The 26,592-nt window shown below is 41.3% G+C and overlaps 1 protein-coding gene across 1 annotated transcript in view; it reads right to left on the bottom strand.

The window, feature by feature from the left end:
• Stard3nl (STARD3 N-terminal like) overlaps positions 1 to 22,179 on the bottom strand; it is a 38,460-nt gene extending 16,281 nt beyond the window's left edge. The window contains exons 1-2 of the mRNA XM_021180425.2: positions 22,097 to 22,179; positions 2,531 to 2,813 (exon numbers count right to left, since the gene is read on the bottom strand). Of these exons, the coding sequence (XP_021036084.1) occupies positions 2,531 to 2,755 (225 nt within the window). The 5' untranslated portion in view covers positions 2,756 to 2,813; positions 22,097 to 22,179. The remainder of the gene's footprint in view (positions 1 to 2,530; positions 2,814 to 22,096) is intronic.
• Between the last annotated feature and the right edge of the window lie 4,413 nt (positions 22,180 to 26,592).

Below are 26,592 nucleotides of genomic sequence, written 5' to 3'. Positions count from 1 at the left end.
CAATTCAAGTTTCTCATTACAAACGCAGTCCTAACAGACAGGCAGATAGAATTTACCAGGTAACTGGGTAAGAGGGGGAACTAATGAAGAATTGTTCCACAGCTGTTCAACTTGGCATAGAAACGGTCACACAGAAAGGGAGGTCTTAGCTACTTCTCTGATGTGCATGTGCCAGAGAAAGGGGGGCAAAGCATGACTACTACTCTCTGCCTCACAACTGAGTGGTGAGTGTGGATCAGCTATAGACGCACTTGGCTATTGATCTGGACAAATGAAGTGCAGAAGTCATGTGCAAGTAGCCACCTACCCTCATGCTGTGTCTCTGCAAACTACAGAGAGCTGCTGCACAAACAGTAAAAGAATGATTACTACTGGTGGCCTCGGCCAAGGGTCTCTAGCAGACGTCTCCCTCTGCTTCTGTTTCATGGGTGCTCACTGGCACGGGGAAATGCTTCCTTTGCTGTCTGTGTGCACTGTAACTTGACTCTGTTGCCTATAAGCAGAGTCCTCATAGTTTATGTCTGCAACCCAAACTTGTACCTTAACTCCTTGTTTCACCATCTGTGGTTCAGGGGTTCTCAGACTAACTACAGTGCAAACAAGATCTCTTCCCAATCATCTTTCTAGATCAGACTAAAGCGTCCCATATGCACGCATATGAAACCTGAACTGCTTCCAAAGCCTGAGGCTAAGTACACACATCACTACAAATGGGAACTTTCACACTTGGCCTCATAGGAAGGGACTCAGTTCAACTTCAAGTCCACTAAGGAGTGTAAACTGGCCATCAGACTATGAATAAAATATGAATAAATATATGTCACTAAATTGGGTTTCATTCCTAAGATAACTTACTATGAAAATATTCTAATACCCTCAAAGCCCAAGCACCTCAGGTAAGGGGGAGTGTGTGCCTATATTTTTCTAGGTTCCATCAACAGATAAGTCTTAAATACTACATAGACACAAGTCTGCCCTGTCCGTCTCCTGGATGTGCCTCTCCGATGAGCTCTTTCTTCTAGTCGGGCACTTGGAGCGGCACTTCTTCACCAGCTTCTGACTTTGTATTCTTGCTACCGACCTGCCGCTAGCTTAATCAAGTTGTTCACCATTGCCACGAAGATCTTCATCCACCCACAAGTACGTGCTGGGAACCTACTGAGGGCTGGGCATTGTTCCAAATACGGGAATTACTTCAATAAAACAATGTCTATCTTCAGGTGCTTGTCAATGTGTAAAAAGCTAACACCAACAACAGTGAATCACAACACACAGATAACAAGACAGGGTGACAGAATAATGGTGCCATTTAAACTGATAACAGCATTATAAAGTCCCCAAATCCAAGAGGATCCAGGAAATTAATAATTTTATGCAGAGAGAACACTACCGTCTTAATACAGACAGGAGCCTGTTCCAGTCTGAAAGCGGAGGCCAGAGCAACTGTGGAATGAAAGCACTCATGGACAAGTAAGGGTGAAGAGCTTGCATAGAGGAGCCTTCCAGACGGGCTCAGGCTAGGTGGTGGGGAACACAAGCAACCAGACCCAAGGCTTTGAGAAACAACACATACCAGGGTTAACCGAACACATTATTACAATAAAACTCCATCAGGTTATTTTAATTTTGTTAGTGTACATATAGAGAATTTAAAATAATATATGTTAAACTTTGTATTATATTTCTATTTGACAGTACTATTATAGATAATTATAGGGCAACATAACTGCAAAGTTCCCCAAATTATTCTAGGATCTGTTCAATAAAATATGAAGAAATAATCTCTTTTGCAAACTCTTACACAAAGGAATTAAAAAGCAGATATCGCAAGCATGTTTCAGAAGCACTTTACACATATATTTTAATATTAAAAATTATCTTATATGAGTGGGTGTTTTCCCTGCATGTACGTCTATGCACCGTGTGTGCCTGGTGTTCTCAGAGGCCAGAAGAAGGCATCAGATCCCCTGGAACTGGAGTTAGAGATGGTTGTGAGCTATCATTTTGGTGCTTAAACTAGAACCGGAGTCCTCTGGAAGAGCAGCCAATACTCCTAACCTCTCCAGCACCAACAGTTTTGTTGTTTTTAACAAAAATAGCTGGTAAACATAAAAAAAAAAAAAAAAAACAGAAAATAGTTGTTTGTGATTTTTAAGACAGGTTTTCCTAAATTTATTTGAGCCAAAGGAGAGACAGACATAACCAAGCCTGTGCACAATGACCAGAATTATGTCCTAGGAAGTTTTATGAAATATAGAGAACTGAATTTGTTCAACAAGCTGTGTATGTTCAACTCTGTATTATTAAGCTGAGCACCAGGAATTCAAATTTCAAAATCCCAGAAGAAGTAAATTTTAAGTTTACACAATGTGTTTCACATACTAACACTAAAAGTAAGAAAAGACTAAATCAGATGGAGACAGGTAACACTGTTATCATTTGAAGAGATGCTATTCACTAAATAAGACAAAAATAATGAGAAAAAAATTTCAACAGTTTTAGCAAGAAGTCATGAGCAAAACCAACTTACATTTAACTCTATTATCCACAGTAACGTTACAAATAAGAGGTCAAAGGTGACAAAGAGACAAAAAGTCCTCCTGACATCAGAAATGCCTTTCTTTTCCCTTCCTTCATAGGACTCAATCCTGGCCATGAGCTGCGCAGGGTTGATGGAATGGATGTCTCGCAGAGAAGCGTGTGAGCTCTGGCTCCCCGTCAGAGTGTTCTCCATGTCTTCTGGAAGATGGTTCATCCTGGAGGAGGACTGAAGGAGTCTCCATCCAACTCCACCATCCCTAGTGAGAAGCAACCTGAGAGAACAGAACAGAAAATCCATGTTACACCTATGCTGATGGCCTGTGACCATGCTGCCCTCACCACTCTCACTGAGCCACAGTGCTGTGACAGAGACATGCATGCTTGACAGAAACAAACAGGAAGTAAAATAATACATTAAAATATGTATTATATAAGTATATATTTTATAACATAATATATAAAATATATATTGCTCTATATTATATAAAATAACAATATATTTTATAATATGAAAATATATAATATATAAAATAGTAATACTGCACTCAATATTACTAAGTGGCTGCTTGGAAAAGTATATCAATGAAGAAAACAAAGTTACAGTAGGAAAAGGTGAAGCTAGGGTATTAAGCACAATACCAAAGCATTCTTGGAAACCAGGAGCCAGCTTCCGGGCTACACCAGTAGGTAAATCTCCATAGTCTTGTTATTTCCATGGGCTAGGAAGCCATATTCCACACATCTCCCCAAAGAAAGGAGCAGATCACATGGACTAGCTACGAAGCTGCTCCTAGGGAGGAGTTGTTTGCTCTAAAGAGAGACATCACTGTATTTAGCACTCCACAGCACCTCTTCATGAACAAACATGTTTTCTGGGCATCTTCTTAGGAAGGTTGTATTTAAACCCCCAAAGTCCAGCACAATGCAAATACCAGATTGATAATTCCAGAAGTTATGGCCATATATAGGAGTTCCCCAAGACCTGGAATGCTTCCTCTTGATTAACAAACACTGAGGAGCAGTAATCCAAATGAGCAGCTTCCTCACGGATGGGGAAGACCACTGAACAGAATGATGGTGGCTGCAGTGCTGAGCATTACAGCTTTCCATCCAGGGCCACCTCTCTCTGGGGAGGACTTTTTGTGCTTCTGGCTCCACTGACATACATGTTTTTCTTTGGCCATTAATGTGGACATTGTTGGGTGGTACTTGTGGTCAAATTTGTATGCTCACCTTTCTAAACTGTCATGTCACTGGTAGAGTCCATACCAGGCGCATCTCTCAGATGAATGAAACAATATGAAAACAGCTTGCTAAGATCCCCCCAGGCAGTGTGGTCTCACACAGGACATTTTCTCTCCTTAGACTTGGCTCTGCTTGCTACCTTACCATAGTCAGAAACTCAAGTCCTTTCCATGCATTTATATCTGCTGATGGGGAAATATATTATTTTTAAAGCAATTTAATGACATGAGTTGGTATCTTGCTACAGGAACTCTACTTTTAGAGATTTAGAGGAAACTCACCAAACCGTAGCCATTTAATGTGTTAGCTAACGTGTCTTGGAGGTAGAGGGGCACAGTGACTAGAAGCTCAAAGCAGGAATGTGTTTAGGGAGCTTGGTAAAGTTCTATTTTTTGACTCCTTGTGTTCACTTGGTGATAAACTGTATTCACTTGGTAGTTTCAGTAGTGTGCTGACTGTTTAAAATAGCTTACACGTACATACACGTGTACACATACGTGTAGCCTTTCAAAAACATTTTCATTTAAAAGTTTATCATAAAATTACTCAATTCAATTAGAAAGCAAACGTGCTACTTAACCAAAGGAACAATCAGACAAGTCGTTACATGGGAAGCCATGTAAGACTGATTTAAATGTATCCTTTTCAAGCCTTTATAATGATTTAGGATAATGCTTATGTTATATTAATTGTTAATATATTAACTCTAATGTTAAGTGGAGCACATGTGTGTGTGTGTGTATAAAACCATACAATTAATTCCTTAAAGGACCATATTCATGAAACATATCAGACACTAGCCAGGATTACCTATGGATGGTGAGTCTTCTTTTTTCTTCAGTTCTTAAATGTACTTTGTGCACAGTACCTTTAAAACAGGAGGAACTAAGTCCACACATCTTGCTGTTAGGATTCTTTACAGAACTGGCCAAAAATCTATACAGCTCTCTTTTCTCTCTCTTTTTTTTTTTTTTTTTTTTGGTTTTTTTCGAGACAGGGTTTCTCTTTATAGCTCTGGCTGTCCTGGAGCTCACTTTGTAGACCAGGCTGGCCTCGAACTCAGAAATCCGCCTGCCTCTGCCTCCCGAGTGCTGGGATTAAAGGCGTGCGCCACCACGCCTGGCCTCTCTCTTTTCTTTTCCTCCAAACTGGGGAACATTAGCACAGTGTTTGCGTTACTTGTCTCCTAGAATCAGCAAATCAGCAAACCATTTTGAAAATCTCTGAAGGAATCAACCTCAGTGTGCTGTGCACAAAAACCAATGCTTTAAAATTTAAAAATATTGTTACGTGATTTTTTTTTTTCAATTGGGTCAACAGCATTCTAGCTATTGCTACAATTAGGCTGAGCAGACAAACCACATAAAACTTAAAACAGGTCTCATTTACTCTGAAGCTCACAGGTCTTCTAATTCACATGTAAGCAACTCTGCCTCATGCATGTTGGTTAGGTCTGCGCTGCCTGCCATGCTCCTCAGACCAGGGAAACAAACCGTCAGCATGTTCTTGTCATGAGAGATGGCCAGAGCACAAGAGACAAGCGAGACCACATAAACATTTAAAGTCTCTATAGTAACTATTTAGTTCACATCAGCAATAATGAGGAGGAGGAGGAGGAAGAAGAGGAAGAAGAAGAAGAAGAAGAAGAAAGAAAGAAAGAAAGAAAGAAAGAAAGAAAGAAAGAAAGAAAGAAAGAAAGAAAGAAAATTGTCTACAAAGCTGAATGGTTTCTTCTCAAGGGAGATTGGGCTGAGACATGAAGTGACAGTGTAATGTCTATAAACCATGGATAGGCTAAATGACAAACATCAGTTTCTACAAAAGTTCTACAAAATGCAGGTCCAGCCATGCAGGGAAAGCAGGCACTGTGCATGCATCTGCAAAGGCTGCTGGAGTAGGCCTCCGTCAGACAGGACACCTGTGCTTGACAGACGTTTCAGCAGGGTAACCTGGGGAACCCACATGCTCATGTGTTGTCCTGCTCCTGAAGCAGGAGAGCCTGCAGTTATCCTACCCATCGTGCAGCATCGTCAGGAGAGAGAGAATGAAAAAGCCCTTTGTGCTTCCAGGGACTTGTTTGCATCTTCCAGATCATTTTACTACATCAGTCCCCGTGCTGGGGACAAAGTGAAGGTGAGCTTCAATCCCATCTGCTTCCATACACAAGTGACAACACCCAAACAGTAAACAGAAACTACCATACAAGTGGTAGAACATGAGGACCAAAATCTATGGAGATGCAATAATAAAATCCATGATTTTATAAAGTAATGTAAAAACAAAACATGTCTATGTATCTATTATGTTATGAAAATGCCAGTTTGTCTTCCTATGAGGACAAACAGGGAGTCTGCCCTGCTTACTAGTGGCAGTCAGTTCACCAAACCAGCATAATCTCTAACTACATTCTAAATACTTGCCCTTATTCCCAGAGATATGTGCAGTACTCACCTCTCATCAAGGAAATGCCTCTTTGCAACAGATGAATTACAGAATACCACAATCAATCAAAATGTAGAGCCCAGTCCCAGGAGACCCACTAACACTCAAACTAAAGCTCAGGGACCAATGCTAAAGAAAGAGGGGGCAGAAAGGCTGGAAAGCCAGAGCACTAGGGAAACTGCTGCAAGATTAGGCCTATTATGAATGTCAGAAGCTACAGCCAGAAAGTCTCATCATGACTGCCTTGATGTTAACACAGACAATAAAAATGGATTTGCTAACATGGATAGCATGGATGGGGAAAGCCCATGAGAACTCAAGCCTACCCAAAGAACTACAGGAAAGTAAAGAATACTGAGAGCACGAGAAATCATCTTTCCCAGGGAAGAATAAATCAATTGATTATCCAGTACAAAATGGTCACCCCTGAAAACAGACATTATATAGACTGAACAGGCTGTGTTTGTGTATAGAAATATGTGTGTGTGTTTAGAAATTTATATGTGTGTATATGTACATACATAAATATCAAAAGGTAATGAAAAAGATCATGAATTTGAAAAAGAGCAAGGGGTATATGGGTTTGTTGGGAAAAAATAGAAGGTGTAAATGATGTAGTTCTTTTAACCTCAATGTGTGTGTGTGTGTGTGTGTGTGTGTGTGTGTGTGTGTGTGTTTAAAAAAGAAATACAAAGATGAGACTGCCACAGACAATCTTGAAAGAGAGCAAAATTAGAAGGCGCTTTCCACAAAACTTCAGTAATGAAAACAGAATGCTGCTGGGTTAAAGACAAATGAGCAGATCCTAGGATCTAGCTGGGCCCCAGACAGATCCACAGGCATCTGGACAGCTGACTTTCGATGAGGATCCCAAAGCAATGACGTGGGGAAATAAAGCTTGTCTCCGGAAAAGCGTGCTAAGACAGCCACATAAAACGTAAAAAAAAAACAAAAAACGAATTTCAACGTCGAATTTGCATCATGTAAAAACTAATTTAAGATGGATCATGGATATAAGCATAATAAGAATATAGCACATGAGGGGGCATCAGAGCCTGCAGGAAGGGGTAGAGAGATGATTTCCATACATCAACAATGTATGGAAATGTAATGATAAAATCCATTATTCTATATACTAAATGAAATAACAAAGCATTTCTATCAATGTATCTATTAGAATTTGTGGAGAACACCTTTACAATATTCTTATAAATACAGCTTTCTTAGAAAAGGCAGAAAAACAAAATGTCATGACTGAAACTTTTTTGTGCAGGTTGCCTTAAAAGACCATTTACTGTCCTATCTGAAACAGTGTGAACGTTGATGTAAGTATGACTAATGATAGCATGGTTGGCGTTCATTCTGGAAAACAATCTTAAAAGATTATGGCCACCTTGTGAAAGCAGATTAAGAGTAGGAAGTCAGAAAAACATGTAGGAGGAAGACAATTAGAAAACTCAGTTTACAATTCTCAGTGCAAACATTATTTAGGCAAGACACAGTAGTAGATGCTAACAAGAATTTTAAATTTATGAGGAATAGTCTCAAAGTATTACTTCTTACATAAGTAAGTTCTGTTGGGGGACAATACACCTGGACCAAAGCTCGAACAAGTTCCCATGATATCATATATTGTGTTGCAATAAACATATAATGATTACAATATTCCCCACTATAAATGTTTAACCTGCATGTGGCTATAAGGAGGTAATCAGTCGCAGACAGCTTTCCTAGACGCCTCAGAAAAGGCAGTGAACGAAGAGTCCGCAAAACAGTCAAGTGCAGCACTGTGAACACTCTTCAAAATGACAAGGGCATCAAGCCCAAACGTAAAGTCATGAAAAGGCCTCGCTGAATAACAAAGGTCAGTGAGGAGGCTCAGTGGGTCAATCACCATGAAACTCAAGCATGCCAGCACAAGCTCAATCCGTGGAACCCATACAAATGTACCGGAAGAAAACAAACTCCCCAAAATTGTCATCTGACCTCCACATGCATGCCATCACACAGTGAGCACAAACACACACACACACACATTCTCTCTCTCTCAATCTCTCTCTCTCTCTCTCAAACACACAGGCACACACACACACACACACACACACAAGCATGCACCCAGACACAGTCTTTTAAAATGTTATTTTTAAGAACAACAACTACAGAAGACTACTAATGACCTGATAAACTTTTGAATGTGTTACATGGAATGCCCTCAAGTGAATAGGATGTTACAGCTACACCTCATCACTGGTCTCTCAAGACCTCGCTTGGAGCATGACTGACCTTTCATTTCTTTCTCCTGTTTTTCAGAAGCTACTATCATTCCAGGATAATTGAAACAACAGGGTCTCCATAGTAACCATCCGCCATTTCCAAGTTTCCTCCTAGAAAGGTACCTTCTAGTGCTAAATAGTACACTCAAATTATTTCACCTCCACATAGCACCTAAACCTCCTTTATCTCAATGTCTCAGAGGAATGGGCTACCTCTTGTGGTTTGTATATGCTTGGTCCGGAGAGTGGCACTATTCAGAGGTACTCCTTGGTTGGAATAGGTGTGGCCTTGCTGGAGTAGGTGTGGCCTTGTTGGAGTAGGTGTGGCCTTGCTGGAGTAGAACTGTGTCACTGTGGGGATGGGCTTGAAGACTCTCCTAGCTACATGGAAGCCAGTCTTCTCCTGTTTGCCTTCAGAACAAGATGCAGAACTCTCTGCTCCTCCTGCATCATGCCTTACTAGAAGCTGCCATGCTCCCACCCTGATGATACTGGACCTGTAAGCCAGCCCCAACTAAATGTTGTCCTTTATAAGAGCTGCCTTGGTTTGGTGTCTCTGCACAGTAATAGAAGCCCTAAGACACCTCATTTTGTGTTGTCCAATGTTTGTGTTCTCTTTTTGTGGTGTCTCAATGAATCCCAATTATAGGCTATTGCCAATGTTGCTTACTCACCAGAGTTTGACAGTTAGACTCTATTGATGACACTAGAATACTTGATTTACAGACCACAGAAAAATTTAGCAGATACTCAACTAGAAGCTTCATCCATACTGGCTAGCCTTCACAATGCTGGAAGATAAGATGCAGGTGAATGGAAGAGAAATGTAGTCATCTGTCTCACCCAGCTGTGAATCCTGCAAGCTCCAATTTGGCCCTGCCTGACAAAATAGGTTCTCTGGTGCAATAGTGGCATGCACATTATACAAGTTACCAACCATTTTTTAAATTGGTTATCACTGTCAAATCTGTGGCTATACAGACACTGTCAACAAGGTCAAGAACCTCTGGCTAGATAGGTCATGGGCACCAGCAAAGAACCTGCTTTTATTTTGCTAGAAGAGCATAGCACTAAAATGCCTTCTGATGACTCATTGCTATGCCCACAGATTAATTCATCACTCAACGCTTCTCAGAGGCTTCTTCTTGCATAGGATAGCAATTAATCCAGAGAAGACTCAGAATTGGTCAATGTGAAGAGAATAAAAGACAACTGGGTGTTCAGTCCAATCTTAGTTTCCTTTCTTAGATTTATATTTTAAAGTATGTTTGTGGATCTATGTATGGGTATGTGCACATGCGGGCAGTTGCACACTGAGCCCAGGCATATCTGATCCCCTCCTGGAGCTGGAGTTACAGGTGGGGTTATAAGACACCCTATGAGACAGTGCTGGGAACTCAACTCAAGTCCTTTGGAAATGTATCACGAATTCTTAACCACAGAACCATTTCTCCAGCCCCTTACTTTACTTTCTATTATTGTGATAAACACCATGACCAAAAGCAACTTGGGGAAAGAAAGGGTTTCTTTCATCTTATAATTCCCAGGTCACAATCTACCATTGAGAAAGGAAGGGCTAGGCAGGAGCTCGAGCATAAACTTGAAGACAGGATCTGAAGAAGAAACCATGGAGGATCACTACTTACTTCTGCCTTGTTCTCCAAATTCATACCCAGCTACCTTCTTATACCTTCCCGAACCACATAAGGCCGGCACTACCCACAGTGGGCTAGGCCTTCCCACATCAGTCACTACCCAAGAAAATGTTCCACAGACGTGCCTATAGAGCACTCTGATGTAGACATTTTCTCAAATAAGGTTCCTTCTTTCTAGATGTCTCTATCTTGTGTCATGCACAAAAGTAACAAGCACAAGCCCCAAATGTGATGACTCTATCTTACCGCTAAGATAGGGGAATCATTATGCAAGAAAGAGCAGAAAGACTGTAAGAGCCATGCGTGACAACTTCAAGGAAGTGTTTGCAGACACCTGAGGGCAGAAGCAAATACAAACTCAGTGACTGTGACGCATGCCCAGGTCCTGCACAAGCTTACTCCAGACACAATCCCAGCCTAAAGCAGGGAAGTGAGAATGAGGTCCCACTTTTATCTGATGATTTTTTTTTAGAATCTGATTGCTTTTGAGAGAGAGAGAAAAAAAGTATTTTCTTTAATGAAATTCTCAAATAACTCATAAAAGAATTATTTTAAAAGTTAAATCTCTTATAGTAACTATCTTGCACTCCAAAGGCCAGAAGTGAGACTGTGTTTCTCACACATTGTTCATGTTTCCCAGGCCTGTCTTTTCTAACACAGACAAATCACAGCTTAATTCCAAGAAGCAGCCTGGTGAGTAGTCAGCCAACTCCACAAGCCTCTTCAGAGAGAGCTAAGCTCCTATTCACTTAATATCACAAGACTTTTTCTTTGGAGGGTAGGGTAAGAACTCCAGAACGTGTTACTCTAGCTGATGGCAAACCAACCTACTGTCTCTAGTATAAGAGGATGCTAAAAAAAAAAAAAAAAAACAAAAAAAAACAAAAAAAACACCTGGGAATAGTGAACATCAAATTCCCCTGAAGCCAGTTGAGACCACCCTCCTCCTTTACAAACTAGAGCATGTCAATAAGCCATTTCCATCTATGACCAGGACGACTTACAGGCAAAAGTTGCATGTGCCATTTCCTAGAATGCAATGTGCACACAGATGGCCCAGCTTCAAAACTAATTTTCTAATGTATACTACAAATAAATGTCTGCAGTTGAAATCTTACTGAATGTGAGTTAGAGGCGTCAATCTTAACATAGGGATGCCTAGATTTAAAAAAAAAAAATAAAGAAATAATACTTTCTCTTTTTTCATTAGATGTTTTTCACACTTACACAAGAAACTAGATCTTCAAAGGGTAAGAATCAAGTACAATGTCCAGGATCATCTCTATCAGGCTAATCTGTGCTTCAGAAAACAAAATCATGTAAAACAATAAAAACCACTAAGAGACGCAATGCAACTACAGGCTGATATTCCGAGAAATCAGTATACTGCACACCTGAGAGTAAAAAGTCCCCCTCCCTCCCTTTTTCTCTTTTGTCCCTGCCTCATTCTTTCCCCTCCCTCCCTTTTTCTCTTTTGTCCCTGCCTCATTCTTTCCCCTCCCTCCCTTTTTCTCTTTTGTCCCTGCCTCATTCTTTCCCCTCCCTCCCTTTTTCTCTTTTGTCCCTCCCTCATTCTTCCCCCTCCCTCCCTTTTTCTCTTTCGTCCCTCCCTCATTCTTCCCCTCCCTCCCTTCCACCTCCTCCGTTTGTTTAGACACCAGGTTGCCTGTAGCTTAGGTTGGCCTTGAGGAAATCCTCAAACCTTCGGCCTCCACCCCGAAAGTCCAAGTGTAGAAAGGTCAGGCATGCCCTAACCATCTCTGGCTGCAATAGGAGCTCTAAAATCTTATTACGGGTCTGTAAAGAGTTTAAAGTAGCAGCATTCTCAAAAAGTTAAATCTTGTGACTTTTAGAACGAGATAAACAATTATGATAACAAAATTCTAGTGACTAAATCAAAGATTCTGACATTCACACATTACCTATAAAACCTTCCACATAGCTAAGAATAGCCGCTAACCATCACTAAGGTCTTATTTACAGCTCGAATAGGAAAAGGTGGTAAGGCTGACTGCAGCTGAGGGCACCATGCTCACTGGTGAAAAGCACAGCCCCAATCAGCTCTCACCAGCATCCTCACCGTTTTCTCAACACCTCTCATCCAACAATTCAGTCTTTCTAGTCTGCAAGCCCCCAGTTCTGCCTTGTGCTCAAAAACAAAGCTTTCCTCTCTCTACTCTGCTTAGGAATTTGAGCTCCTTGTACAGGTTTAGGGGTCTGCACCTTTGCTATACTTCAGCTCCACCTAGAATGCCCATTCTGCAACCACCTATCAACAGCCTATCTATCCACTGCTTCAGGAAACTCACATGACACCTCCTCTCTGCATCCCTGGGCATCTAAGAGGCTTCTGAGGCCTCCATCAAAGGCTCAGGTGTGAGCAGCTTGGTTCTCAATGTGGAGAGGTAATGAAACCATCAAGAGGCAGGGCCTGGAGGGGAGCCTAGCTCACTGGAGAGAGACATTACTGAAGTTCTCTGGACTGGCTGATCCTGAAAAAAGCACCAGACTGTAAAAGAGAAGTTGTGGGCCCTGAGTCTTCTGGTTTACCAAGGGACCCTTGCCAGAGGCTGAGCTATCTGGCCATGAATTTCTATCCTCCAAAGCAATAAGCTAAAAAACCTCTTTCTTTTTAACATTGAGGTAGACTTTACATAACATAAAATTATAAAATTTAAGTGTACAACTCAGAGGCTTTGAACATATTCTCAATACTGTGTAATTTTCACCTTTATATAGTTTCAAAATATTTTCATCACTGCCAATGGAAATTTCATAACACTTACACAGTAACTCCTTATTCCTCCCCCTTGCCCTGCCCTGACAACACTGATTTGTTTTAAATATTTCATAAGAACGTGCTGGAATTTGTGTAACTTTTACTTATCACAGTGTATTCAAGATGCACCCATTCTATATCAAGTGTTAGCAAAAGCTTGCATGCTAGTCTCTTGCTTTCTGTTGCTGTGATTAGCACTATTACCAAAAGCAACTTGGGAGAAAAGGGTTTATCAGGTTTACACTCCAGGCCACAGTCCATCACTGAGGGAAGTCAGACAGGAACTCAAGCAGCAGCAGCAACCACTGAACTGGTGAGTGATGCTCACCGGCTTAGTCCCAAGCTAGCATTCAGGTACCTCTGTTAAAAAGGCCAGGTCCACCTCCCAGGGACGGCTCTTTCCATAGTGGGCTGGGCCCTCTTACAGCAATTACTAATCAAAAAATGCCCCAGAGACATGCCCATAGACAAGTTTGATCCAGGCAATCCCCCAGTCGAACCTCCTCTAGACTGTATCAATACTATGACAATTCCAAACTGTGACAGCTGAAATTAACTAGGAGACCTATTTACAAACTAAACCACTTACTTATAGAATTATTCTATAGCAGTCATTTTGTTATAACACCTTCAAGGCTACCTCTATTATTCTAAGTGGTCAGCCCCAAAAACCTATACATACAAGTAACATTATATAAACTGAAAGAGTTGTAGTTATACATACACATACACAGAGGATCACACATACACAAGCATATGTATATAACAATAATAAAAACAGAAACCATAAATGTGAGAGTAAAGGGAGGTATATGGGAAGATTTGGAGGGAGGGAAGGGAGGTGAAATGACATAATTATTTTTTTGAGCTTTTTTTTGCAGGATAGTTGACCACACTGTGAACTCCGAGACTGTGATATTTACTGGAAAAAAAAAAATATGTTTCTAGTTGTGCTGTGTCTCAACCCTTAGAACACACCTTTACTCCCTCTGGCTGGAATAAAGACATGCCCTTATGTCACCTTTAATCCCAAAACTGACGGTAAAGTTAGTTTGTTGAAGGAAGCACCCATGTTTGAAAGTGATGTGTAACTGAGTGACAAGGTGATAAATTAGAGAAAGATTTGACAGAATACGAGATGCCCAACTCTTATAAGAAGAAAGGGAAGCCATTTAAGACAGCACAGAGAGAAATAAAAGAGGAAGGAGGCAGTTTTACCCAGCAAGTTTTATGGAGACAAGTTGAAGAGAAAATGAGTTAGACATAGGAGAAAGAAAGAGCCAGAGAATGAGAAGGACACAGAAGATTAGAACAGATTCCCAGAGTTAGTGTGAAGCCAAGCAGAGCAAAAAGCAAGAAGCCAAGAGAGATGCCAGATTGACTCCGTCAGCTTAGAGAGGAGTTTGAGTCAGAAGAACTAAACTGAACCATCCAGAGTTCAGAAAGAAGTAGGAACGGGTAAGTTTATTCAGCAGTAAGTCTCAGAGGCTGAAAACTTTCCAGGCCTAGATAAGATTATATGGAAGCTATAAGCTTCCATGACTAGGCCTAGGTTTGCAGCCTCTGAGGCAACAATTACTTCAGGCAAAAAAAAAAAAAAAAAAAAAAAAAAAAAAAATTACTTTTACAGTAGTATATTATTATTTTTAAAAACAGAAGCTAAAATAAGAATGAATGGCCCATATATATATATATATATATATATACATATATATATATATACACATATATATATTTCACATATTGCTCATAGGTCTTCTGTGAAGCACAATATCAAGAGCTCCTATGGAACAATGAGGTATCCTTTTTTGCCCACATATCAAAAGTTCTTAGAAAGCCAGGCATGGAGCGTCTAGTGGTGGGGCCAGGAGGAGCACAAGCTGAGGGGCATCCTCAGCTACGCAGGGATCTCAGACAGAGTCATCTTGGGTTATATGAGGCGCTGCCAAACACAAAATAAAGCAAAAAAAAAAAAAAAAGAAAAAAAAAAGAAAAACATAAGCAGAAAATTTCCTAGAGAACAATTCTGCATCATAGAGAAATAGTGGACATGCCAGACATTCTATGTGCTAGTCAGATTCTTAAACTACAAATACCAATGTATAAACCTAAAGAGGGCCAGGTGTGGTGGTGCCCACCTTTACTCCCAGCACTGAGGAGGCAGCAGCAAGAGGATCTCTGTGAGTTCAAGGCCAGACAACTCTACAAACCCCTCAGGACAGCCAGGACTACATAAAGAGACCCTGTCTCAAAACCATAAAGCAGGGAAAAGGAGTACAGAGTCTGGGGACTTGCTAATTAAAATTTAAAATTAAAAAGATTTGCACACATATTTAGAATTTCAACATGATATATTAATATACCAAGAATAATTTGTGGTTTGTTTTTTTTCTGAGCTAGGGTCTCATGAACTCTCTGTATAGTAGGAGGTGACCTGGCCTGAGTCACCTGCATGTACAACTATGCATATCCCCAATATTAAGTTCAGTATCTATTCTTCATAATGCAAGAATAAATAAAAACAACCTAACCTTCCCAAATAGATTAGATCGGTCATCTTTCCAAAACGTAAAAGCTCAGCACAGAAAGGCTGTATACACAGAAAGCATAAACATATCACCTATGACTCTGACCTACCCAACACAGACAAATGGGCATATGTGTTAAGTATCTCCTGCATGTAAAACATTGTGCTGGTTTGTACGAGGGAAAGTCAGATGGACAAGACACTGTCCTTATCCTCACCTACAAAGTATGCTAGTAGAATAAAAACAAAGTATGAAATAAATATAAAAAGAGAAGGCTCGGTATCAGTTTCCAGCTTGTCTTAGAAGAAACTTAACTTTGAGTGATCTGAAAGGCTACTGTGTATCAGTGAGGAGGAACACAGGGCAGCTTAAAGTGGACCAAGCACTCCCATGTCCACTAACAGTGAGTCAGCCTCTGCCTGAAGAACCCTGGTGAGGGGACTGAGGGAAACAACTGGAAGGCTGGAACACGTGTGTGCTAGTGAGAGGACTGAAAAGCCGGCAGGAGAGTGAGGACACCTTCCCTACAAGGCCGGGCTGAGGAGACCAGGATCCTAAGGGCAGGGCAAACATCAAAGGCCAGGGCTTCTACATCATCGTTGGCAGGGAACTTCCTTGTTTGGAGAAAGGTAAACAAGAACTCCAGGATAAGTGGCTCTCAACAATGTGAAGTGTGCCCTGGTTCATAGCTCCAGGACGGAGGCACCCAGACTCTGAGTGTTCTCAATGCCCTAAGAGGTTTGGTTTTTGGTTTTTTTTTTTTTTTGAGACAGGGTTTCTCTGTGTAGCCTTGGCTGTCCTGGAACTCACTTTGTAGACCAGGCTGGCCTCGAACTCAGAAATCCACCTGCCTCTGCCTCCCAAGTGCTGGGATTAAACTGCTCCGCCACCACGCCCCGCTGCCCTGAGAGATTTTTATTTAAGCACTGAGACGAGTGCAAGTCGTGAAAGAAAAGACTGTGAGCAATGCCTGACGGTAAAGGCTGGCAGTTCTCACTGTCCCTACTAGCAGCAAAGTGCAAAGCATGGGAGATGGCCAGCTTTCATCTCCACATTCCTTGGGCTGAAAAGAACACAAGACAAGGCCTGTTCAAGGAAGCCTTCCTTGCCCATCCTCTGCCTGCACGCCTGAGCCTTCCTTCCACCCAGCATGAACCCGACTTCCATCATGGAGTGGATGCACAGGTCCTTAGGGCAGCAAAGCTCTACCACAAACCTCCAAAAAGGACCTGAGCTACCAAGCGGAGGCTCTGGTTACCTGCTGGCTTACCCACTTTCTAACCAGGTTATCACTATTTGCTATGCACAGGTGAACATTTCACTGATGAAATCCCTAGGCTTCTAGTTTCTCTTGAAAAAAAAAATAGACAACTGGCCAAATTCTCCATCTCACCATTTTGGCACCTAGCCAGTGTGTTTACTTCCGGTATCAGCTGGTTCCTGCTGGCATTTGTTTTTCCTTTTTATTACCAGGTCTTTGGATAACTGATAGTATTATGTCAGAGGGGCACTGCCTGGTTTTACAACCCAGTACTGCCACGTTGGTCAAGTTACTCATCCTTTCTGTGTTTTGCAAAATAGGGACAATAATACCACAAGCTAACTTAGAGAAACGCTTGGAGAATAAAGACAACAGACGTTCCCCATGGGGCAGGGCACTTGGGAGTCGAATGTGCTCACAGCCATGTAGCTTTGCTCACAGCCAGGCACTTGCCATATAGATGACTATCTAGGGCTACAATGCAAAGCTCCCACAACAAAGACTTTTCTAGTCCAATATCAGTGGTACTGAGGATGGGAAACCCTAAAATAGGCCATCAGAACACCTCTGGACACCGAAAATCTGTGCTAATTACTAGCAACAAGGCCAGCGCAAGTCCTGGCTTGGTGGCTTTACCTGGGCTGGAGAAACTTCTAACGCCTCAAGAGCTGCTGTTCCCTTTGATGAGTTTACAACATCACAGAATGGCACAGGGAGCTGGAGAATGGCACAGCACGAAGAGCAGAGAACACCTCTGCAGAAGACATGAATTCAGTTCTGTTGGGAGTGGCTAACAACCACTTCAACTCCAGCTCCTAGGGAACCAACGGGATGCTCTCTTTTGAACTCTTCAGGTGCCTACACAAACAGGTGCAGATGGCCAGACTCCAACACACACGCACAAACACACAGATTGTTTTAAAAAAATGTTTAAAATAAGTTAAAGAGAAAAATGTTACTGGGATTACTTGATTCTGCATTATTAAATCAACAAACAGGAAGTGACTAATTCAAGGAATTATGGAATATATTTTTCTAAAACAAAAATAAGAGTGTACTATAATACTCAATAACATGCAATATTTGAAATGTCTATTTCTAGAGAGATATAGGATACAAGAAATCTATAACTGCTTCAACTGTAAAAGCTCTGTGCATTTAACAAACTGAAGATTAGTCATAAAACACTGGGGGTAGGGGTAGACTTTGTGAAACTTTAAAAACCCCAGAAGAGACATGTTTCACACTCAAGAGTAGAAACCTAACCCTAATCCAGTTCCCGACCAGCAAGACTCTCCAGCCTTAAAGAGCCTGAGTCAAAAACCCCAGCAGAGAACGGAGGTTTTAGTCTCCATTCACCACAAGAGAAGAAGGATCTTCTATATCTAAATCTGCTCACAAAGAAAGGAACCAATCAGAAAATCTGTGATTGGTGTGCTTGCCAGGAGTTCTAAAGTGCAACAAAAGCCGTAAGAGCTGACCAGGCCCAGGAAAGTGGCCAAGAGTCCCAAGGCCAGTCTCTCTAGAACCCAGCTTCTCCATCTATAACATTAACAACAGTAACGATGATAACTATCTTAACACAAAATCCTCAGTAGCAATGTGCTCTCAACATTTACAGCTAAAGATTTAAGATTCTCAAGAGACCCAAGATGGAACAGGAAGACAGTTCCGTGGAATCAAAGCCAAGAAAAGCTCACCAGCCAGCACTTCTTGAAAACATGGTAATAAAAGTGCAAATAAAACTAGAAGGCTCAAGACTCTGCAAAACCTACAGCGCGGACAATGCAGACGAAGTCTTCTCAACTTTAGCCAACACAGATATGACGGTGCATCTATGGTAACACATGGAAAAGGGGATGAAGATAAAACATGTTGCAGAGAAAATGTTCCAAAGGTTATGAGAAAAGGCAAAGCTTCCATCAACAGAAGAGAAATAAGTATTTTACTGAGAGGGCCCAACATTGGGGTAGACGCTGAGGCACAGTTAAGCTGTGGTAGTCCTCAAGCAGAACACAGCAGTGGCACAGAAGTGGTCAGGGTGCACAGGTCTCACCATGACTAGATAGCCCAGATGCCTACAAGGTAGAGTCTGATGCGGATAGCCTAGATCTCTAAGAATGTGGGCATCAATTGCACGAACATCCTTCCAGACATTGAGACTTGCTCTAAATATACAGTTTTGATATTTTGAGATCAAATGGAAAAACCTCTTTTGCATAAATATAAAGATCTCTGACGTTTAAGAATTCTATTTACAGTACTTTAAAGCTATTAAATGCAATTTCCATCTTGATAGCCACTCAAGTGGCAGCCAAAAGCAAATTAACCTACTGATTTTAATTTTTATAACTTTACTGTTGTTAATCTAATATAGTTCTTTGACTAAGAGAACCTTACAACTAATGGTTCTTTTTAAAATTTAGGACAACCAACGCTATTTCTCAACCACATACTAAACTGGTTCCTCAACCATATAAAGCTTATAAACTGGCTTCTACCTTTTTAAAGTAGCATGAGAAAAATGACATCACTGAGTTGACCCAAGTGCTTCCTCAATCATGGGAAAATTCTACTTGCTACCAGAAACAAAGAACCAGCAAATCGTAAGCCATACTACCTCATATCTAAGAAAAAGATCAGGCTAGGAAAATAGTTAACAACTTTTAAATTTCAAGTATTTCTGAAATTACAACTTGAATTAAAATTGTTTCAGAGGTACTGGAGATTGAACTCAGGCCTACTCAGGCATTCTTTCCCTGAGCTACAATCCTGCCTTCTTATTTTTTTATCAGGAGACAGGGTCTTGCTATGCCCAGGCTGGTCTACAACTTGGGATTTCCCCTCCCAGGGCTTTGCATATAGTTGGTATTGTAAGTGTATACCTCTGTACTGGGAGTCACTTACACGCCATATGTACTATTCACTGGAAGTCAGTTAGCCTTCTAATAAAAACGAAGGGTGTGTGTAAACTGCTGACATACACTTCTTCAGAAAAAAAGGAAAAAAAAAAAAAAAAAGCTAAAAGAGCTTTACTTTAGTCCAAGGAAAAACATTGCCCCATCTTCTGTGAGTTAAAAGCATGAGTTAAGTTCCTAGATACTGATATGCTGTACTTTGAAATATACACACACTCTTTGCTATGGGATTTTCGAGAAGGAAATAGAACCAAAAGGAAACAAGAAAAAAGGCCTAGCATGCAAATTTGGAAATAAGTATTTGGCATTCTTGGCATTTTATGTGTTGCACTTTAGAAACTGCTGCCTATCTATAGTTCCAGAGCCCCTTCTCCACCGAAAGGGTCCAACACATGAGTTCCAAAATGCAACATCAGGAACCAAATTTGAAACATCAATCTGTCGATCCTCTACTTGCTTCAGGGAGATGGGGTGGAGCATGGTGACGAAGAGTAAAGCTAACGACCTCCATCAGTCTAGCTGAGGTAACTTAGTGTACATTTTCTTCACTGATGAAAAGTTTAGTATTTGCAGTATGTCTGAAAGAACAGAATGCATGTGCCACGCCCAGAAAACTGCAGGAACTAAATAAAGACACAGTAATCCTTAGAAATGCAAGTGCTAATAGGAAAGGCTCACCTACTTACACTGTTACACCTTCTCAGCACTTGTTTGGACAGAGCAGGACTGCCTGCCAGTGCTTTCCAAATGGAAAATAGATAAAGACTGTCCTGGAAATGAGTGACAGCTGGAAAAAAGGGGATAAAAGCTAGAACTGAAGATAAGCACAGGGTTTGAGTCTTGCATATAGCAGCAATTAGAAGAAAACTACTATGGGATACAGTACTAGGGAAAAGAAAGCCATTCTTAAGAGGACCTCTAAAGAGAAAATATAAAACAATTAATGATTTCATAATCAAAACAAATAGAACGCTGCTGAGAGTTTAGGAGTGCCTCGGAACGTATCTGAAGTCCGCACTTCCACAAGGATGCCTGTTCCTTCTTCAGCATTGCCCAACCCAGGTCAGCTCAGCCACCTCACTAGCCCACCGTTAAGGAGACAGCACTGCTGGACTCTCCTCCCACTGTGCCTGCTCTTCCAGCTTTTGCATTTGTAACTGGACACTTCCTGCTCTTCCCCTGACTAAATCACTCTAAACATTCAGGTCTCATCCAGAGCATCACCTCTTCAGGGACATTTTCCCAGATCCCACACCACAGCCACACCAATGTCCCTTACTGCCAGATTTTCTAGCATTCATTCCTATCTAAAATCATATTTTTATTTGCACATATATTCTATCTTCACTAAAATCAAAGGAACTTGAGGACAGGAACCTTATCTAGTGTTCAATACTCAATTTCTAACACCTAAAACAGCACGTGGCATCATATAAGTTGTCTAATAATTAAATCCAAATGATAATCACTCTCCTGAGAAGGTAAGTCCTTGGAGCAGTTTTAAATCCATTTCTTTAATGCTTTTGACAATGCAATCTTTAAAGGTTCATGTTTGAGACAGGAAGATCTCAAAGAAAAATGTATTCTTCCTTACAATACAAAACATTACATATGTGTGAATATTATGTAGAGGGGGGCACAGTCTACACTGTCCCTTCATGAGCATGATTATCTAGCATTTTACTTATGCAGAGATGCAGCCAAAAATACTGTAAACTGCTCTTTGTCATCAAATCTTGCTCTTTAAGTGGATGATGGACAGAGGAAGCATAGATGGGATTTACCGTTAGGACCCTTAAACAAAAACATCAGACGGGACTTGCTATAGTAACTCCAGTACCCTGGGAGGTCAGACCCGCTACTGTGTTCATTCATTCAGCCTTACTAACCTTACCCAAACTAGTACTGGGTCAAGTGATGGATTCCATCTGTGAACAGAGACAAATGCCTTTGCAACTGCCATACTAAGAGAGCACTAAGAAAAGTTCCACAGTGTACACCCATGTTCCAACCAGAAGAGGAAGAAAAAGAGCCCTACTGAGATTTAAAAAAAAAAAAGAAAAACTAAAGGCAGGATGAGTGGGCAACGCGGAGAGCTGAAACCATGGCTAGAACATTCATGACTCATGCTTTAATTTTCGTTTTGTTTTGTTACATCAGGGCTTCTCTTGACGAAGGCACAAGGCCAGTAACAAACAGTACCTGCCGGCCTACACCCGCATGTCACCTTGGTCTTGATGGGGATGCAAGGCACTGGGCCAAAGCTGGACCACCTGCCTCTCGGTGAGTGTGGGTGTGGGCCCGGGGCCAGCTTCCCTCCCGCGCTCCGCCGCGTTCCGCGGCTGCACCCACAGGCCCCACGGCCAAGGCCAGGTCTGGGGAGCCCGGCAAACCCCGGAACCTCAGGCATTTGGCTTCACGACCTGCCCAACAGGGCGCGGAAAGACAGCCTACCTCCTCCGCGGCGCGAGCCGCCCGCCGGCCTGCAGACACGGCTCCGCGGTCCCCGCCGGCGGGGCTGGGGCGGGGCTGCAGGGCGGGACCCTGTCCGTGACGTCAACGCGCTGGTCACGCAAAGACGCTGCAGCTTGCTGGAAAAGTGAATAGTGGCAGAGGAGACGGCGGGTTGGTTTACAGAACTGTCAGTTTTCGGACGACCAGTAGGTGTCTCATAAAGGAGGCAGTGGGCGGTCCTAGGATTAGCCGCGCCTCCAAAGCCTGTTAAGGTATCCAGCTTCCAATGGCAGGGTTTTAGTGGGTTTTACCTTCCTGTGGAATTCTACGGAAGGCTTCTCTTTGATAGGTTTTAGGCTGCAGCCGGTGAGGGGTAACTCTGAGAGTGGATTTCAGGCCCTGGTCCCTTGGTTTCAGGTGCACTAAGAACTTGTCTATGCTAGGACTCGACCGTAAGTCTCAATCAGCTCAGTCTTCCGTAGGATGCTTTTTTCTTCACCCCCACTCAGTAATGCCTTTGTCTTACTGATAGTTAAGGCTAACTGTATTTACTTAGTTGTTATACATGACATTTCACACTAAGTGATGTTTTAGATTTTTCCAATAGCTGGTACAGTTACGTCCTTACATGCAAGAATACAAAGGAAGATAAAATAGCACAATGAGTTCTGAAGATTCTCAGCCTGTTAGAGGAAAATAATATTAAGAATAGTATTTATAATAGATACTCTTATAAAGTCGTTTAATCGCTTTTATAATGTTTAAATTACAAATGTGAATTTATATACGTACAAAATTTTGAACAGTGCAAGTTGGGTGAAACCTGTTTTTATAAACCAATTAAAGGCTCAGTCTTTGTGTGATGGGTCTTTCCTGCATTGACATGGGGTCCTTCCTGTGCGTTGACATGTGAAAATATTTGTTAACACTCAAGTTCAGTTCTTCATCTATCCTTAAATGTGCCTCATTGCTTTTTAAATGCTAAAAGTCTTCAGCACCAATGATATAATTTGCCATTTCTATGTCCTTAAACATACAGTTTGTTTGGATTTTTTTTTTAATTGCTAGTAAGAGAAATGCTACCTTAAACATGTGTGAATGTGTTTTCCTACTTCTGTCCAAGTACTGCTTATGGTGCAGATGACAACAAAAGAACAGACTAGATCTCAGGCATACATCTTCAATCCTAGTAGTAGATTCTTCAGATAAGGGCCCCTAGTGTTGCTACAGTGTTCATTTCCACCCATAAAATTTAAATAATCCTGTTTACTACCCTTTGGAAGACAAATAATATGCAAGCTTTTGTTGTTGTTGTTGTTTTCAAATTGATGAGCATGAGAAAAATTAGGGTTAGGGTGTGTGTATATATACAAACTAAGTTCAGGGTTCTTGTATACAATGATTTGGGTGACAAGGTGAAGCAACTTGTGTGACTACTGTAATGCAGACGCCTTCCACTTAGTAATTAAAACACTACGCACTATCCTAATACTGTCACCGTGGTTAGTTTTGCCTGCTTTCAGACTTTTGTATACATACAAAGTACATACTTACTCCAAGGCTCCTTTTTCTTGATACCAGTGATGGCTGGTATTGATTATCAGCTTCACACGATCGAGAATCATCAAGAAGACAGATGTCTGGGCATGTCTGTGTAAGTTTCTAGCTTGTGTTAATTGAGGTGGGAAACCCACTCTAAAGCCACCTCGTTCATATTCTACAGTCCCAGAACTAGTAAATTGGAGAAATGAGTGGAATAGCTGTGTTCATGTTGATGTGTTTCCAGATATGTAGATGTATCTGATCATACATCTTACACTCCAGCCACCATGCCTTTTCTGACATTTTGGATAGTACCCTAAATATAAGCCCAATATATCTTTCCTGAACTTGCTTTCTGTCTTATATTTTATCTAAACAATAAGGAAGATAAGTAACATATCACTATATTTGTAATACTAATACATAGTAAAAATGTTATAGTAATTTTTATCCATTCTCAGTTTTGTTTATAATTTCAAATGTTGTTCATTCTACTGTTGCTCAGCATTAGGTATTGGATGTTTGGAGTAATTACAACGATGCTGTTATGGATATTCTTGCACCTTGTCATTGGTACCTATAGCTATATACATTTGATCCTGATATATAAGAAATGTCTCACTGTGCCTCAGGATATAAATACATGTTTAGCAGTAATAGACATTTCCTAGTAAATTTTTGGTTTCATCAATTTCCACATCCACAAACAAGGAAAAAAATCTGGATGCTCAATATTTCAATGGATAATATTTTCAGCTGTAATCTTTCATACTACTTTTCATGTTTACATGTCTATATTTATAAGTATCATAATGTGCATTTAACTTGCATTTTCTACATAAAAATGAGTTTATAAACTAAGATTATTTGTATGTCTTTTGTCAATATCTCTCAAAAAGTTAGTTTTTGCTAACTCTTTAATTATGTTATCAGCCTTTTCCTTAAGGCTTTCTTATATTCTTGATATGAGTTCTTCATCTCAAATATATTGTGTTAGAACATGGCCCAGGAATTGTGAAGGCCAAAGTTATGTTTTAAGTTTTAATTACTGTACTTAAGAAATCTATAAAACAAAAATGCCTCTAATCTGAAACTTCCACTTGACCAAGGGCAGATAACTTCTTGGAGTTCTGGGAGCTATGGTTCATATAAGACAACAAGCCATGGTTTTCACTTCTGTAAACAAGGTTGCTTACCTCAACTATACAGGATGTTCTTAATCACATGTATGTGAGCAGCACATAGACAGGAAGTATATCAGGATGTATGCTTGCCCCTGATTGGTTGAAGGCAAGAAATACGTAGCTGTGTGGGGTTTGCCTTTACAAGCAATTGACTAGCATACTTGTGGCCACTCTCTGGGAATCCTGGGTATGGACCTGGCCAGCATCCATTATCCAGTCCAGTATTTAATAAAACCTGCTTCGAATTTGGCTCAAAAATTGTGGTAGTAGTCTTGTTCTCACCTAGTAGAATTAGCATGTTCTGGAGGCCCCAGCAAAATCAGACAACCTACCTAAAATTTAAAGCTAGACCTTCATTCCCAAACTCCAGGCCTTCCTTAAGAGGTATACAGCTTGAGATATTCCAAGCCTCGGAGAAGTGCTTTCGGTTTTGTGTACTATCAAAGTGAACTGCCACGATGAGAACAGCAGCAGCACTACAGAGGCATCTCCTGGTCAGTCATAGTATGGTTCTCTCTGTGGGGTCCTGATCTGGAGCATGGAGGGGTTCAACAAGACCCAAATATTCTTCCATCCAGGGCAAAAAGCAGGACATCGCCTGCCCACCTGGTTCAGGAAATTTGGAAAGTTTATGTCTGTCTGTTTTGTGCGTGTGTTGATGGGTTTCTGTTTTGTGGTGTGCCCATAAGCTTTATTGCAAACCTGGGAGCCTAGATGGATCTGAGTCAGGCTCAGCTGGATGTATGAGTGATGGTGGCCACCACATGTTTTGTTTCTGGCTGATGTCCTTCGTGTGGGAGAGCTTTCTGTGTTCTGTGTTTATTGATTTTGTTTTTGCTCTCCCTGCTGATGCAAGCCACCACCACTAACTTCACCTGTCATGGCTGCTTTTACTGCCAGAGTTCAGAATTTATCTCTAGCCCTTCTGGTCACTGGATTTAGTTTAGCAGAGATTTAAACATCGTCTAGGTGTGGATAATATTAAAGTTGCTTTAGGCTGTTCTACTTTATTGAGATGCTGGCTCTGGGGTTGGGTTGCAGCTCTCCCTTCTCTATACCCAAGCACGTTTATTTAAGTTTCCTCTATGTCCTTTGTCAGAAGAGCCACCTGATTCTCTGACAGAGAAAAGAAAGCAAAGCAGAACTGCTTTAAACATTTGACTATAGTGTTAAGGCCGGCCAGCAGCTCACATGTCCAGGTTCGAGCCTGGAAGGCATCTTGGAATCTGGAAGAGGGAGCCTAGGCTGGTTGAGAATTAATGGAACCAAGACAACTAGTCTGCTCAAGGTTCAAATTTTTAATGGCAGACATGCTTTATAAAAGAGGGGGGAAAGTCCATTCTGGCCAGTTCATCCTTGGAGCCTGGAACCAGCTGCAGGTGATGATGTGCAGTATAGGGCGTAGACTCTGGAATAGCTCCGGGGGTGGGGGGGCTCTCAGCAGGTAGCAGTATCTTGAAGAGGAACAGCAGCAGTGGCAGAACAATAGAGTGATCTAGGGAGGAAGGCTCCACCCTAGTTAATTTCCTTAGTGGCATCAAGGTCGATTTCTGGTTTAGCCTGCTTCAGGCTTATGGGAGGCTATTGGGACTAAAGAGATGGCTCAGTGGTTAAGAGCACTGGTTGCTCTTCTAGAGGTCCTAAATTCAATCCTCAGCAACCACATGGTAGCTCACAACCATCTATTATGGGATCTAATGCCCTCTTCTGGTGTGTCTGAAGACAGCTACTGTGTATATATATATATATATATATATATATATATATATA

Source organism: Mus caroli, unplaced genomic scaffold (genome assembly GCF_978045245.1).
Source record: "Mus caroli unplaced genomic scaffold, Mus_caroli_1 scaffold_15, whole genome shotgun sequence".
Classification (NCBI taxonomy): Eukaryota; Metazoa; Chordata; class Mammalia; order Rodentia; family Muridae; genus Mus; species Mus caroli.
This window is presented reverse-complemented; position numbering and strand designations above follow the sequence as displayed.